A 15,420-nucleotide genomic window follows, 5' to 3' on the forward strand; every position below is an offset into this window, starting at 1 on the left:
AACACCCAAATACAGACATTAAATAACCACTGAATTCACCTGTCAATTCTGAGCACATGGTCCAGAACCTCATTGAAGAGCACCAGAGGAACATCCAACTCCTCCTCATAGAAGACCTTCAGACGGGCCTTGACATAGTCTCGCAGCTCCTCCTGCTCAACTGGGATGTAGTCCTGAACACAACACACACATTCATCTTACAGGAACGTAAAGAAAGAAAAGTACACAAGCATGAAGGCTCCAGGTTTAGACGTGAGATGACCTTTGAGAGCCAGTTGCTGTAGAGAATGGGGCGGTTCAGGGCCTTCTCTCGATTTATGTTAGGGAAGTGCTTCAGAGCCACACTGTCGATGTTCTCATCGGTCCAGCGCCGCTCCTCGTCCTCCACCAACCTGCAGGAATTAAATACCATGATCAAGATTTCAATAAAGAATCTTCATTGAACACGAGTCCTGCAGGAGTGTGTGTGTGCATTCACACCACAGAAACACAACATTCCAGTTCAGTACGAGTCGTTCACGTTACAGCTCACACGTGCAATGCAGTGTCTCAGATTTCCATTGGATGTGAATGTGAACACGCACACACGCGCGCACACGCACACAACTTGGATTTTAAATTCACACTGCAAAAGATCTGAATTAAAATCACACAACCCCTTTTTTTTAAATCTCAGTTATTTCACGTTTTCAGCATTAGTGTACCGCACGTGTTGTGTGTCCATACACGTGTACACGGTAAAAAGGTCTTATTTACGATGCAGGATTTATTACACTGTGTGATGGACTCGTACTGAATTCCAGAAACCCATGAAATCAAGTCTCCGAGAACGAGGTCAGTCACGTGTTCTACCTGTCCTGGAAGAGACGTAGCGCCTCATGGGCCCAAACACGTATCAGTCCTTCCACAGGCAGCGTCTCCAGGGGCCGCAGCGCCTCAAAGATCCCCCTCACCCAGCGGGTCATCTCTCTGGGGGAGTAGATATAGTGGGGCTGGGTGTCCTGTGTGAAACGCTCCTGTGGACAGAAAGGAAGAAGGTGGGTTAGATTCAGGACTGGCTGAGAGGATAAACCTGGACCCGTGTCTGAACCCATCCGGACCTGAGACATGGTGTAGAACTCCACCATGGCAGCAGTGAGAGGTTCAGCGTAGGTACGCAGTGAGGGAATGAGACGGAGCATTGCCCTGTTGAAGGTACCGTAGATCTGAGTGAGAGAAGCAGGACCTGGGTAGTCCACATACACCACTGGAACATGACGCAGGAACCTGAAACGCACGAATAAAACCTTCAAACCTCACCGCAATATTCACCATCACTGTAAAGTGTGTGGTCAACAGAAGGAGAAGCTAAAACAGGTGGAGAACAAACCTATGAGAAAGAGGTTTTCTGCCAGGGTCTGTTGGAGGATTACAGGCTCCTACAAACTGGATCCTCTCCAGTTTCACCCAGGTCTGATCAGAGGTGCGATAGAAGCCTCCATGTTCCACCATCTATCAATAAACAGAAAATAAGTACAAAAATCCAGAAATACTGATGTGATTACAGACGAGCACAGTTTGGTTTTTTACCCCTCCATGAAAAAAAATACACGAACAAACAAAATAAACAACATCAAGAGAAAAGAAGGTGTGAGATCGTCTTTTTCATGAAGGGGTTCCAACAAATCTGTGTGTCTGTATGAATCCACACACACACACACACACACACACACACACACACACACACACACACACACCTGTCTGATGAAGGAGATGACCCTCTGTGTGCTATACTTGTCCATATCAGGCAGATTGATCTCATCACAGAAGAGCACCAGCCACTTGCCCAGCTGCACCGGGGCGAGAACAACACCATTGGGTGTGCGGCGATACTCGCAGTAATGGTCAAAGGTCTTGAGGAGCAGCTCTGGGGTTGTGGCACTGGAGAAGTTCAAACCCACAACCTAGAAAAGTAAAATGACGAATAAAAACAGAAGCAGTGAGACTTGAACTCAGCACAGTGAGGCGTGTGCACCAGAACTTCGCTCTGGAAGCGTGGAGGGTTCAGACCTCAGTATATTGTGTGTCTCCCAGGATTTAGAATGAGATCACTAGCAGAACGCAGAAACGTGTAGTTATTTTCCTGCACTCCAACTCTGTCCTGTTCTACACACGAGTGACTTCACCCCCCTTTAGGTAGAACATTCCCTCATGTAGAAGCTGAAGGTGAGTGTGGGTGCTGTAGTGTGGTGATGATTCAGTGGTGTGGAGATTTTGCAGCTGTAGCACTAAACTCACCTCCATGTCAGGAAGAGCTCGCAGGGCACTAAACAGGGTCATGGTTTTTCCTGATCCAGGAGGCCCACACAGCACCAGAGGTTTGTGTTCTGCGAGCCAGGTGTAGAGCAGAGCCTCATGACGAACAGTGTCCAGAGTAGGTACCACCACATCAGGTGCAGCCACCTTGTGGGTTTCCACCTCAATCTGAGGAACCTTGCCTTGCCAGGACTGCCACTCACCTGTGATGGACACCTGGGAGAAGAAAGTGAACACAGAGGAGAACATTAGGTTCATGTCAGGAACAGAAACAGCTGGAGAAGTGAAGGTACAGTCTAATGATCATGGGTTTATGGGAATCTGCTCTCTGTTTTGGAGGACTTCTGAATGACTCCTCATAATGAAGTATTTTTTATAAAAGTTATCAGTAACAATGACACTTGTTTGAAAAGATCCAAAACCAGTTACAAAATATTAGAAGAAAGTCAGAAATCCAGCATGACCCCGAGTGTGTGCAGTGCTCAGGGTTTTACAGAAGGTGAGGGGGTTTGAGAAGGTCCCTCTGGGGTGAGGGCAGTGATCTCTGTTCACCTCGTAGTCGATGATGGGGACGTTAGGTGCAGATGGAAGAGGTACAGTGGTGATGCGACGAATGTATTCTCCAAGCTCCGCCCTCATCTTCAGTTTGCCATCGCCAGAGAAGGACCAGAGTACGGCGTAGATCAGATATTTCTGCATGGAATCAGAACGAGAACGTCAAATACAAAAACCTCATCAAATCACAATTTCACTGTGGACTAAAATCTCAGCATATTTTATACCAGACTGTTCCTTCTACATAAAACAACCTGAACTCTTCAGCACTGTGCCCCTGTTTAGTCCACACTGACCTGGATGTACTTCTCCAGCTGCTCTACAGGCATTGGAAAGTCGGGGTGGTTGTTGTTGTAGAGGGCTATGTTACGGCAGGCCTGGTGCATCATGGAGAAGAGAGAACCCAAGCAGCGCAGGCGCGTAAAGTCCATTATGTGCTCCATTTTGGAGGCGTGTTCAAGGGCCTTGATCACAAGCCCTGTGGAAGTGAAGTAGGGCTGAAGAACGGCTGACGCGTCCCTCTGGATCTGTGGGTAAGAATATTATTAGAAATGGATTTGCATGATGCATAAACCTGCTGGTTAGAAACCTACTTGGAATGTAAATGACCAATTACCTGTAGCATGGGGGAGGCGGCTTCCTCTCCTTCATCCTCAGTTCCTTTGTGCATGCGCTGAGCTTCATCCTCACCTTCATCCAAGGCGATGCTGCGCAGGCGGGACAGGAAGTTGCTGAAGATCATGTCAGTGCTGAGAACATCCTCACTGAACCACACCATGCCACAACGTGACACGGTGGCCAGCGTGGCATACTTCAGGTCCTGGACCTCAAACATCACGCGCACCTACACAGAAACAGCGAGCAAGAACTTTTTATATAAACACTGGTCTCAGGACATGAGAGAATCTCAGAATCGATTTTGGAGAAAGTAGAGTTGTGTACGTTGGGAGGCAGGCTGAGACGTTCTCCGTTGGGCAGCGTCAACAGCTTGTTGTCATCCAGCACAGAGTTGAGATTCTCCACCCACTCAGGATCGACATCACCATCAAAAATGATCCACTGTCTTTTCTGCAACTCCCCACGAACGTTATCAATGATTCTGAAACGACAAAAACACACCTCAACCTGAGACTTCATCAGAACATCACTACAAACAGCTTCTCCACAAGAACATTCAGTCCACATGCTGAAGAGCACTGAAACCACTGCTGGAATGCTCTCAGCAGCTTACTTTCTGAGCACGTGTGTGAACAGTCCATCTGTCCATTCGCGGGTGTTGGGGTCCAGGGTCCCATACAGGTGGTCTTTACTTATGGCTTTGGGATCAATAATGTGTGCCACTCCCTCAACACCCTCCAACCTCTCCAAAGCTTTAAGCAGCACACGCCAAGCCATCGTCTTTCCACTGCCTGATGGACCCACCATCATCAGGCCATGATTGATCTGGGTGATCTGGTAGAGCTGGAGAACCTGAAAGTTTAAGGAGTGAAAGCAGATTTTATTTCAAGTCCAAGTGAGAAAATACAAATAGAAGCCTGAAGAACGAAAAGAAACCCATCAGAACAGTGAGATGAATTCATCTGTTTCTTCTGGTGACTCAAGACATTTGTGGTTGAGATCAAAAGATAAATGATAGATATTTGGATACCAGTCCATTAGAGGAGAGAAAACATCTCGTCTTATTCCTCTTTTAATCACAAACACAAAACATCACAGAGATCGTTACAGCCTCGTCATTACCGTAGGTTTACAGAGGGGGCGCTATAAATCCTCCTAATTATTTTACCAAGTGTGTGAGTTTATTTACCTTCTCCACCCACATGCTGCCAACATCATCCCCATCTCCATACGTGAGATACATCTCCGAGCAGACCTTCTTGAGCTCCTCCCTGAGAGCAGTCATCTCTCCACGCATGTACTGCACACCCGGGAACACATCCGAGAGCAGGCTGAAGAGCAGAGGGATGTCCTCGGCCACCAGCTTTGGCACCATGGTCTCACACACACTCTGAATCAGGATCTGCTCAGGAGGAGGAGAGGTTTAGGCACCAATACCTCATTATGATTCTATAAATACACACGTCTCTGCACAAACACTCCTTAGATTACACTGTCCATCCATCCTCTTCTCACCTCCTGCTCAGGAAGGTTCTCTGCGATCTCATTCTCATCCACATCCTCACCACGCTCACGCTTCTCTCGTTTGATCCTCTGGATGCGCTCTCTCTTCACGTTTCCAGCACTGATTAGAACGCTCTTCAGCGCTCGCAAGCCGAAGTCATAATGAGACTGTGAGGAGAGCTGCTCATCGCACAGCCTGAGAGAACAAACCAGGTGGAAGCGTGAAGAATTAACTCCTGATTAGGAAGTAGATAACATCTGAACAGAACATGGTTGGAGTTAAATATCACATGAACTATATTACTTGAAAAAGGGAACGATCTTCTTGGCGAGAGTCTCGGCGGTGCGGAAACCCTGTGAGTAGAGCATGACCTGAGCGATGAGCTGGCGGTCGGGTTTGGTCATTGCTAGACTGCGGAAAAGCTTCTTCAGGTTGTCAGGCAGGTTGGAGCGACCAGCATAGCCGGGGTTCATGGTTATAAAGATGGCCATCTCAGGGCTCACCTTCACTTGTTTGTTCAGCAGCTCAGTGGTGACTTGAGCACCTAAAACAACAACAACAACAGAAAAAGATACAATGTCTGCTGTAACATACGCAAACACACACACACACACACACACACACGCACGCACGCACTAATTGTCATGTTTGTAGAAATGTGGCTGTGGATTCAGAAGATAATCCTCTTTAATCACATCCACCAGCTTCACATGTCCTGCTCTGGAGTGCAGCAGAAATATGGTTTTGTCGATAAAAGAAAAAGATCGCTGGGTCACTTCAATTTATTCTTCTCATTAAGATCTTCTTTTGGTTTTTATCATAAAGAGCACTAATAAGAGTAAACTAGATTTACGGTGTAGTTGAGTGGTAGTTGTAGTGTACATACTGCGGTCACGGTTGGGGTTGCTGTGCTCCCTCAGGGCCACCTGAATGTACTGAACCTGCTGAGAAACGGCCGACAGCATCCTCTCCTCCAGTCTGTTAAACTCATCAAAGCAGCCCCAGGCACCAACCTGACACAATCCTACAAAGATACGCCCCATGGCCTAACAGGACACAACACAGCAGGACATTACTCATCATCTAAAGCACAAACATCTGAGACCAGGACGCCATGGAATTATTATAACCCAACTACATATTCTTCAGCTCACATTCAAGTCCATACCTGGAAATCAAAGGTCTCATCACAGTTGAAGACCAGGACAAAGCGTCCAAGTTGGTGGCCAAGAGCCTTGACGGACTCGGTCTTCCCTGTGCCTGCAGGACCTGGTGGACCGAGCAGGAAATAGAAGAGAGAATGAAAATAATATTTTAAACAAAGCCAAGTGATCACACGTGCCCACACACGCACACGTGCGCACGCTGCACCATCACTCATTTAAAATGCACTACTTGACTCGTGTAATGAGAAAAAGAGGACCTCATCTGAACCTACCGAAAGGAGATCCTCCCAAACGAGCCTCCAGAGCCTGAGTCATGGTGAGGTAGCACCTGTCTGTCAGAGGGGTCTGCACCAGCTTCTCCTGCACACCCAGGTACTCAAAGCCATAGTTGAATTTGGCATTGGCCATCTGAATGGAGAGCTGCTGCAGCACATCAGTCTGCTTGGGGTCAAAGTAGAAGCGCATCTGGCTCAGCCACTCGAAGGACTTGGAGTTATCGATCTTGTTCTTGATGAGGGTTCTGGTCACGTCCCTTTGGTGCACGAGCTCAGTGATCTAAACACAGGAACGTTCAGCATCACCAACATGCAGCAGAATCTTACAGGATTCTAAAAGGAAAGATTATCAGTGTACAGCAGGTTCTGACCAGGTGCTCCAGCTTCTTGCGGCGAATAGGAGGCTGCTCCATCAGCACCGTGTCAGCCAGCAGGTTCAGGGTGGCTTCCACATTAGTCAGCACAGCCTGTAGAGGAGCCATGTTGTCTCCACCTGCAATGGTTACCAGTGCGTTCTCCACATTCTCAGACCAGTCAATCTGAGTGGACAGAACCACCAGCTGCGCCTGGAAGAGCCGACACACACAGTTTTAGGTACACAGAAGGTTCTGTTCAACTACTGAAACCATGTTCTCCATTTTTTTGTACAGACTGTGAGAATAGAAATATCAACATCTTCATCCATTTACACTCCTCATTAAAGAAAAGTCCTCCACTCTCACTGATGATCTGTTTATTATTATCCTTTTTTCTGATTCTTTTTATAATAATCCATAACAGAAGCTCTCACTCTGAGCAGAACACATGAAACCCAATAAGCCGGTACTGTTTCTGTTACCTGGTATCTGTCGATCCAGTTGATGTAGGTGCTCAGATCGATGGCGGTGCCCTTGTTAAACGCTCCCACCTCCGTTACTGATTCAGCCAACAGCTTGGCCAGAGTGACCCTCATTTCCTTCTCGACCAGCGTCAGCCACTCATTAATCTTCGGGTGATCAGTGATGGACACAGGGGTCTTATAGAAAACCTAAAGCACATCACAGTTTCATTACAAACACTGTTTAATGCACGAGTGCACATTCATCACACTTTAGATCTTCACATGGCTGGAAAACAACAAAAGATTATCAAAATAGAATAATAAATTCATCACACACCAAAAAACACAAAAAAACAGAACAATGAAGACAAAGAAGTTTTCGCTCACCTCCTCTCCCTCTCGAGAGGAGATCCCCAGGACCTCAGTGTTATCTTCATTCAGCAGAATACTGGCCACTCCAGCAAACATCTTTTTGAAGTGCTTCTGCAGTTTGGCCACATTCTTGCTGTTGCCAATAATCTCAAGAAGATCCTCATCTCCAACAAAATAAAACCTAAACACACACAACACCTTTATTACACACTTAATATAAACACCGTGTCATCACAACCTAACCCAAGATCATCCAACCTGGGGAAGGACGAGCGTTCTCGTTCCAGATATTCTCCTAGAGCCTTCTGGATCTTTCCCAGAAGGTCTGCCAGCCTCTCGAGTGATCTCTGAACACCCTGGATGTTAAGGACATCCATTACCAGTGGAGACTTGGTGACCTTCTTCATCAGAGCCAGGAACTCTGTGCTAATGCTACAATAACACACACACACACACACACACACACACACAGACACACACACTCACGGTTAAGTCACAATGTATAAAGGCTCACAGGCCACTCATGTATCTGTCCGCTTACCTCTGGAACCTCTGGGTCTCCACAGGAAGAAGATGTTTGATGTCTGCACTGCCGGTGAAAATGCCCTCCAGGTAAACCCAACGTCTCTGCACGTCTATCCAGACATCAAACAGAGCCATGATGCGGTTCAGCTTATCTTCCCAGCTCAGAGCATCTTCTTCAAACACCTACAAAAACACACAAGTCTTATTCCTACACCAAACTTTCTCCTGATTCCTGGAATCTTTGGGAAGCTACAGGAACATGAGATGTTCTACAGTATAGTAACTCATTTAGAAGCATTTAAAATATTTAAAAGGTGGCTTTAAATGGTTTTGAAACAAGAACATTTCATGTCTAGTGGACATCTTGGCTTTGTGGATCATCATGCATGTTCTCTTTTGTGCTTCATTTTACAGACTTCATGAATGTTCTCCAACAAGATCCTTCAGATTGAACATTTCTACAGCAGCAGAACCTGCAATTTCTCCAAAATACACACAAAACCTACAACTAAATTAAATGGCTTTAAAAATAAACCCCTTCCACCTTGTAGTATGGAGACAGCTTCATGGCAGACACGCTGTTGATATGCTCCTTGACTTTGTTGAAGAGATCATCCCATCCCCGAATCAGACGACACTTGTTTTGGTAGTTAACCAGGTCAAGCTCATAGGAATTCCAGACTTCCCGAATCTGAGGAGTATAAAGTAAAGGAGTGAAATTATTTCTGAATGTAGGCACGAGTTACTGTTAGGATCATCACAATAAAGTCAAGAACTCCAGACCTGTTTGAGGAACTCTTCAAGAGCCATTTCTCCCTGTGCCACCAACAGTACGTCCTTCACCACCATTTCATTCTTCTGCAAGTCCACGTCCCAGATCTGCCCCAGGGTTAACTCAGACAGAACCCAGTTAACATGCAGACGCTTCATCAGCTGCTTCCAGTGACGGTCTTTAAGAGCTTCTGATTTCAGCTCGATCACCAACATGTTCACCTGCAGATCCACACATTTCATTTAGCTTGGAGAAGATCACAGGGAAAATCATATGTTAGATCTGTCCTTATAAATAAATCAGTAGAACCTTCATGTAGCCTTTGAGGAGCCTCTGAACATATTCATAAGAAGCATACTGTCTGAGACGTGCTGGGAAGTTCTTCAGCTGGTTCAGAAGACCATCCAAGCTTTGACGCAGCTACAGAAATAAAAGAATCTTAAATGAAGAAGAGAATTCGAGTATCTCTTAAAACATGATGATGATGATGATCTGATCGTACCTTGCGTGGTTGCACAGACACCCATGGTTGTTCCTTCATTTGATCAATTTGCTCCCAGACCTTGGAGAGCTCTGACCACACACCCTTCAGGTCCTGCAACTCCTCCAGTGCAACCTACAACAACAAAGACACTGCTCTTAGGGGTGTACATAGTTTCTCACACACACACACACACACACACACACACACACACACGTAATAAAACCCATACCTGCACTCTCTCCTCACTGCCACTCAGAAGGCCAGTGTCTGTTAACTCCAGCGCCTCCTTCGCCTTCGCACACTTCTCCCTGTCGTCCTTCAGTCGCCCAAACTTGCCTTCATAGATGGTGAGGGACTGTAGGGCTTCTTCTGGACGAAGGTTGCCCTAAAAGATATGGAAAAGTTATTTCTACAGATAAAAATGGGCTGGAAACCTGCAAACAATCTCCACATCTCCTTAACTTACAGCTACTGGTTTGGTCTTCTCCCAGTCTGTGAGTAGATCTGAGGTGCGGTTCTCTACAGCACGGTCTTCCTGGACGATCTTCATCTGTAAGTTAGCCACCTGCTGCTGGATGGCAGTATCCTTACGTTTCATGATATCACTGAAAGCTCCCCATTCTCCTTCGATGTTATCGATGTACAGCCAAGACGGAGGAAACTGGAAGCGCTGTTTCTCCAGGAGACGCTGCCCGTTGCGGAACAGCTGAAGGACACGAAGCAGAAGTTACGTCTCGCTGAAGATAAACCAGAACTATGAAGAGTGAAATCTGCACTGATACCTACATCAACTTGCTTTTCAAACTGCTTGATTTTCCGCTTGAGGGCTTGAACATAAGTAATGAAAGTTACAGCATCAGAAGTGCTGGCCGTGTCCACCGAATGCTGCTCGAGCTCCTGACGTGACTGAAACGTTCCAGAAATAAACAAACAAAATCATTTTAACAGTAAAAACATCATTATTACAAAACAACGATTTAAAATTCAACAATCTCTTATACCTTGGAAATCTGGGAGTGGAAGTCCTGCATGTTTTGGCCCAACATCTGTCCAAACTTACTGAGAACCTCCTTATGCCAGGAGTCATACTTCAGGTTGACCTTCGACTGGACCTACATCACATCACATCACATCATATCATCTCCACATCACCACATAATCATCATCACACCACCACATCACCACATCATTTCCATGTCATCATCATCACACCATCACCACATCATCTCCACGTCATCATCTCCACATCATCACACCATCACCACATCATCTCCACGTCATCATCTCCACATCATCACACCATCACCACATCATCTCCACGTCATCATCTCCACATCATCACACCATCATCACATCATCTCCACGTCATCATCTCCACATCTCCACGTCATCATCTCCACATCACATCACCACATCATTACACCATCACCACATCATCTCCATGTCATCATCATCACACCACCACATCACATCACACATGGTTGTGTATAGCTGTGTATGGTTGTGTGTATGGTTGTGTGTATGGTTGTGTGTATGGTTGTGTGTATGGTTGTGTGTATGGTTGTGTGTATGGTTGTGTGTATGGTTGTGTGTATGGTTGTGTATTATTGTGCTTAGTTGTGTATTATTGTTACAGTTGTGTATGGTTGCGTGTATGGTTGTGTGTATAGTTGTGTGTATGGTTGTGTATTATTGTTACAGTTGTGTATGGTTGATGCGGATGACTTACTTTTCCATAGTCAATGATCACAGGGCCAAACTCCTTCCTGGTTTCAGCGTTGTCGAAGGTTCCTCTAGCTTTCCGGATCTGCACCAATAACGCCTGCCACTTATTCAGGTCTTCTCCTAGACGGTTATAGATGTTCTCAGGCTGCATATCCCACAAACACTGGTACTGCAGCCAAACCTGAGATCACAGAGTAGAAGAACATGAGGGGGATCTGTCCCAGCTGAGATTTACAGTATAAAACTGACCAGAGATCTGAAGGTGCATTACCTTCACATACTGCTCCACCTCAGAGACATTTCCTTTGACAGCATTGTAGGCCTCTTCCAGAGCTGCTGGGCCATCAGGCATTCTGGTCAAAGCATTCCTGTAGAACTTCTCCTCCTCAGACAACTCAATGTGGACACCAACCTGTGCACAGAGAAACTTAGCCTCTAGTTTGTGCAAACAGAAAAAAAAAAAAAGCAGCAGAAAAAGTCACTACACAGACCTGGTATCTTTGACTCTGGATCCTTGGTAGAGACAGAATGACCATCTTCCAGGCAAACATCTCTTGGTAGAGTTTATAACGACAGTCTTCAATAGGAGGGTTCAGGTATATGACCTGGTTTGTAATCCTGAGCTCATGGACCACATTCTGTACAGTCACAAATATTACAACATGAACATTACAACATGCTTCAAAAAATCCAATCCAATACATTTTCCATGTCCTTCACTAAAATTTGCCCCACCTTGATCTTTGGTTCTCCACCAGGCTTATGGCTGACTTGTGGAGCTTCAGTGTCCATGTCCACATCAGCTTTGTCCTCCATTTGACCTCTAAGTACCTGTGTCCACGCCCTTAAACCAGCCTGCAGACGAACTCCCAAAATCCGTTCGATCTGCAGGATAATGAACATCTCCCTGATTCTTTGCAGGAGATCCACCAGATAAAGAACATGCTCCATAAGACACCTACACAAAACTTACCTCAATGTCCAGTTTGTTCACCCAAATGGGCAAGTTGGAGTAGGAGTGCAGATTGAGGTCATCGACAGCCTTCTGAACACGGCTGAGGATCTCTGAGAAGGTCTTATGATCGTACATGCAAGTCTCAAGAGAGCGGACCTCCAAGTCAATTTTCTCTTCAATCAACAGAAGATCGTCGACCTGAGAAGTAAAACATCACAGCACATTGAACATCTTTATTTCACCTCTTCATGTAAGGAAAGATTTCTTCTTCTTCTCCAAAGAAAGAACAAACCTTCTCTTGGAAATTGAAGACAGTTTCTGCCAGACGCTGAACGTAGGGGTCGAGTTTGTACGACTCCCATACCAGAGCAATTCCCTCAGTAACCAGGGCTTGAACTTCTCTCTTCAAACCCGCCACCAGGGGGGCGATAGAGATCCTCTCCTCCACCTTTTCACAGGTGCGCTCGTAGGTACGCACACTCTCGATGAGGGAGATGGCGAACGGGTACAGCTGGTTGGCTTGGTGAGCTTTGTTGACGATGGCCAGGGGGACGCGGAAGCTGAGCCACTTCAGGTTCCGGACCTCTTTAGACAGAGTGATGATCTCGGGTAAGAAGTTCACCTTCAGCTTCAGGACGGTGCCGGTGCGCCCGCGGGCACGGCTGCTCTCTATGGTGAAGATGCGTCCCGAGACGCCGAGGTTGCGCTGCTGTACTTTACGAGCCCAGTCATCGAAGATCTCCTGGGTGTTGAGTTTGGCACGGAAGCTGTCTCCATCCTGCTTCAGCTTCAGCCCCTCCACGTGGTTCTCCCAACCCTTACCCAGAACGTCCTCCACACGTTTCATGTACGCGGTCAGCTGCCGGTCAATCTGCTTGGCCCAGATGATGGACCCTGAAACGGGGGGCAGGTCGCGCACGTGACTCATCTTACAGGACTGGCTTTGTGGGTACTGCACTTTAAACTTGTCATGCAACGACTCGATGTCGTCCTTCACACGCTGGATCAGTTGGGTCTGATATTCTCGTATGGCTCCTCGGATGTGTGGACGCACGAAGAGAGCATTGAAGCGGGAGAAGATGCGGAACATCTCGTTAGCGTTCTTAGCGGTGCCCAGCTGGTCACGAAGACGAGCGGTGATGCGGGTCTCGACGCGATCGATGCGCTCGTCGTAACGCTTCATCGCAGCTTCCCAGGCCTCCATCCCCTCCTTCGAGACGTCCAATCCATCAACCTCCTTTACATTTTCATAAGCCAAGTTCACCTCCTCAATAGCATTAGCATCTGCAGCGTCAAAGAGAACTTCTGCCACTTTCATATCAGGAGGTTCTACAGCTTCACTCTGGCCATGCTGTGGGACAGCAGACACCTACACAAACAATCATCAATACCAATTAATAACCACAGACGAGTCCATAAACACAGGGAAATAAAGAGGAGGAGATATTAACGGAACCTGAGGTCTCAGTACACGGACGATTACAGCTCTCAGCTGCTCATGCTGTCTCCTGAAACGCCTCATGTGATCCAAGCGAGACTGCAGTTTGCGATGAGCAGGACTGAGACGCCACACCATCTTCAGATTCTCTTCCCGCTTCCTCTTAACAATATCTCGAAGAAGAACCTGAAGTTTTTCATACTCATCTTCCCAGGTCTGGAAAACCTCGAAACAAGCGACCATCACCTAAAACGAGAAGGAGGAGTCATCGACACCAGAGCGAGCAGAACACCGAGACCAGCGTGAGAACAGGCACGCTAAAGATCTCTACCTTCTCAAATTCTTCATAAGCCACATGCATGAGTTTCCGAGTCCCCAGAACTTTCAGGAGCTGCGCACTGAGGTCACGGGAGATGGCCTCAACCAGGCGCAGGGCACGCTGAATAGGATACTTCGTGTTTCGGATCTTACGAAGATGCGTAAAAATGGCAACCAGAGCCTGACGAATCTTATCCAGCTCAGTGGCTGAGAGCAGGTCATTGAGTGGGAAGTCCTTCATCAGAGGGTTATAATCATTCACCGTCTCCACAGCCTGCTTCAGACCTGAGGAGGAACCAGAAAACCATCATGTTCTTCAAAACAATCAGAGACGGTAGTGAATCGTAATCAGCGTCACATCAACAAAAACTCACACCAAGAAAAAAGAAAAGAAAAAAGTCTGGATTAAATAAAATCATGAATCATTTATGATTAAAGTTTAGTAAAGTAGTGAAAGTTCACCAGTGTCCGTGTCGAAGCTGACAGTAGCATGGAAACGTTTGCCGTGTTTAAGAATGTCCAAGGTGAGCAGCACTTCTGGAGACTCTCTCTTCTCCTGGATGCGATTGAGGGCACGCTCAAGGTTCAGCCAAAAGCTGATCTCCTGCAGGGCCGTTCCTGAGGCAGGGTCTCGATCCAGTTTAGTCACCTACAGCACAAACAGTCAATTACACACAGATACAAACATCATCCCTGAGCACCAGAAACAAGGCAGAACTTGTGAGGAGAATATATCCACCTTCTGAATTTCGCGAATCCAGCGATTAACCCCTGACTGAAGCTGGTTCAGGAACGTGGGATCCTCCACTTTATCTCCAAAGTCAGTAACCTTGGGCTTTTCTCCTCGTTCATAGCACTGCTTTGCAATGTTCGAAATGGTGGGATGGATCAGAAGGCTGATCTCTGGAATCTCAATGTTCTGCTGAAGGTGTAACAGACCCATTTCAAGCTCTGCAATCTTCTTCTCCACAGAAGGAGCCATCTTATCTCCATCCCTAAATCAGGAAAAAAATTAATAAATCACAGGGTTGAGGAAGAGAAATAACAGATCCTCCATCAAACACTGTGTATGAGCATCAGAGCTCTGTTCATCTGAGATCCTTCACCATCCTGGTCCTACCTGTCAGCTTTACCCGACTCGCGGATGTAAGACTTGAAGAAGGGAGCGACAGCGTTACAGATGAAAGAGTGCAAGGTCTCATATGGAGAATCTTCACTTAGAGTCAGAACCCGAACTTGTGTTGAAATGGGTTTATCAGCATCGATGACTCCAGTCCTCTTAATGAACGCGAGACTGAGAACAGACACATGAAACAGTTACTCACTGACTTCTTTTACTTTATACTGACTTTATACACCTCCAAGTAGCACCAGCTCCACCCCGCCCCACCCGGCACCCACCAGCTCCACCCGGCTCCAACCCGCCCCACCTGGCACCCACCAGCTCCACCCGGCACCCACCAGCTCCAACCCGCCCCACCCGGCACCCACCAGCTCCACCCCGCTCCACCCGGCACCCACCAGCTCCACCCGCCCGCCCCACCCGGCACCCACCAGCTCCACCCGGCACCCACCAGCTCCACCCAGCACCACCCGGC

At 47.0% G+C, this 15,420-nt stretch overlaps 1 protein-coding gene across 2 annotated transcripts in view; it reads right to left on the reverse strand.

Annotated features, from left to right (window-relative positions):
* dync1h1 (dynein, cytoplasmic 1, heavy chain 1) overlaps nucleotides 1-15,420 on the reverse strand; it is a 32,369-nt gene that overhangs the window by 14,813 nt on the left and 2,136 nt on the right. For both annotated transcript variants that reach the window (XM_046856564.1, XM_046856562.1), the window contains exons 3-44: nucleotides 14,943-15,116; nucleotides 14,562-14,817; nucleotides 14,285-14,471; nucleotides 13,836-14,107; nucleotides 13,523-13,750; nucleotides 12,359-13,435; nucleotides 12,085-12,264; nucleotides 11,847-11,996; nucleotides 11,603-11,749; nucleotides 11,383-11,523; nucleotides 11,116-11,292; nucleotides 10,388-10,498; nucleotides 10,173-10,292; nucleotides 9,853-10,092; nucleotides 9,616-9,771; nucleotides 9,405-9,518; nucleotides 9,212-9,322; nucleotides 8,914-9,123; nucleotides 8,675-8,821; nucleotides 8,147-8,313; nucleotides 7,864-8,037; nucleotides 7,621-7,786; nucleotides 7,252-7,440; nucleotides 6,785-6,979; nucleotides 6,411-6,693; nucleotides 6,141-6,241; nucleotides 5,859-6,018; nucleotides 5,276-5,516; nucleotides 4,984-5,167; nucleotides 4,658-4,870; nucleotides 4,082-4,320; nucleotides 3,793-3,949; nucleotides 3,467-3,694; nucleotides 3,147-3,377; nucleotides 2,848-2,988; nucleotides 2,278-2,511; nucleotides 1,737-1,943; nucleotides 1,370-1,491; nucleotides 1,101-1,266; nucleotides 853-1,016; nucleotides 263-392; nucleotides 40-173 (exon numbers count right to left, since the gene is read on the reverse strand). In XM_046856564.1, the coding sequence (XP_046712520.1) occupies nucleotides 40-173; nucleotides 263-392; nucleotides 853-1,016; nucleotides 1,101-1,266; nucleotides 1,370-1,491; nucleotides 1,737-1,943; nucleotides 2,278-2,511; nucleotides 2,848-2,988; nucleotides 3,147-3,377; nucleotides 3,467-3,694; nucleotides 3,793-3,949; nucleotides 4,082-4,320; nucleotides 4,658-4,870; nucleotides 4,984-5,167; nucleotides 5,276-5,516; nucleotides 5,859-6,018; nucleotides 6,141-6,241; nucleotides 6,411-6,693; nucleotides 6,785-6,979; nucleotides 7,252-7,440; nucleotides 7,621-7,786; nucleotides 7,864-8,037; nucleotides 8,147-8,313; nucleotides 8,675-8,821; nucleotides 8,914-9,123; nucleotides 9,212-9,322; nucleotides 9,405-9,518; nucleotides 9,616-9,771; nucleotides 9,853-10,092; nucleotides 10,173-10,292; nucleotides 10,388-10,498; nucleotides 11,116-11,292; nucleotides 11,383-11,523; nucleotides 11,603-11,749; nucleotides 11,847-11,996; nucleotides 12,085-12,264; nucleotides 12,359-13,435; nucleotides 13,523-13,750; nucleotides 13,836-14,107; nucleotides 14,285-14,471; nucleotides 14,562-14,817; nucleotides 14,943-15,116 (8,424 nt within the window). The remainder of the gene's footprint in view (nucleotides 1-39; nucleotides 174-262; nucleotides 393-852; nucleotides 1,017-1,100; nucleotides 1,267-1,369; nucleotides 1,492-1,736; nucleotides 1,944-2,277; nucleotides 2,512-2,847; nucleotides 2,989-3,146; nucleotides 3,378-3,466; nucleotides 3,695-3,792; nucleotides 3,950-4,081; nucleotides 4,321-4,657; nucleotides 4,871-4,983; nucleotides 5,168-5,275; nucleotides 5,517-5,858; nucleotides 6,019-6,140; nucleotides 6,242-6,410; nucleotides 6,694-6,784; nucleotides 6,980-7,251; nucleotides 7,441-7,620; nucleotides 7,787-7,863; nucleotides 8,038-8,146; nucleotides 8,314-8,674; nucleotides 8,822-8,913; nucleotides 9,124-9,211; nucleotides 9,323-9,404; nucleotides 9,519-9,615; nucleotides 9,772-9,852; nucleotides 10,093-10,172; nucleotides 10,293-10,387; nucleotides 10,499-11,115; nucleotides 11,293-11,382; nucleotides 11,524-11,602; nucleotides 11,750-11,846; nucleotides 11,997-12,084; nucleotides 12,265-12,358; nucleotides 13,436-13,522; nucleotides 13,751-13,835; nucleotides 14,108-14,284; nucleotides 14,472-14,561; nucleotides 14,818-14,942; nucleotides 15,117-15,420) is intronic.

This window comes from Silurus meridionalis, chromosome 8 (genome assembly GCF_014805685.1).
Source record: "Silurus meridionalis isolate SWU-2019-XX chromosome 8, ASM1480568v1, whole genome shotgun sequence".
NCBI classification, from domain to species: Eukaryota; Metazoa; Chordata; class Actinopteri; order Siluriformes; family Siluridae; genus Silurus; species Silurus meridionalis.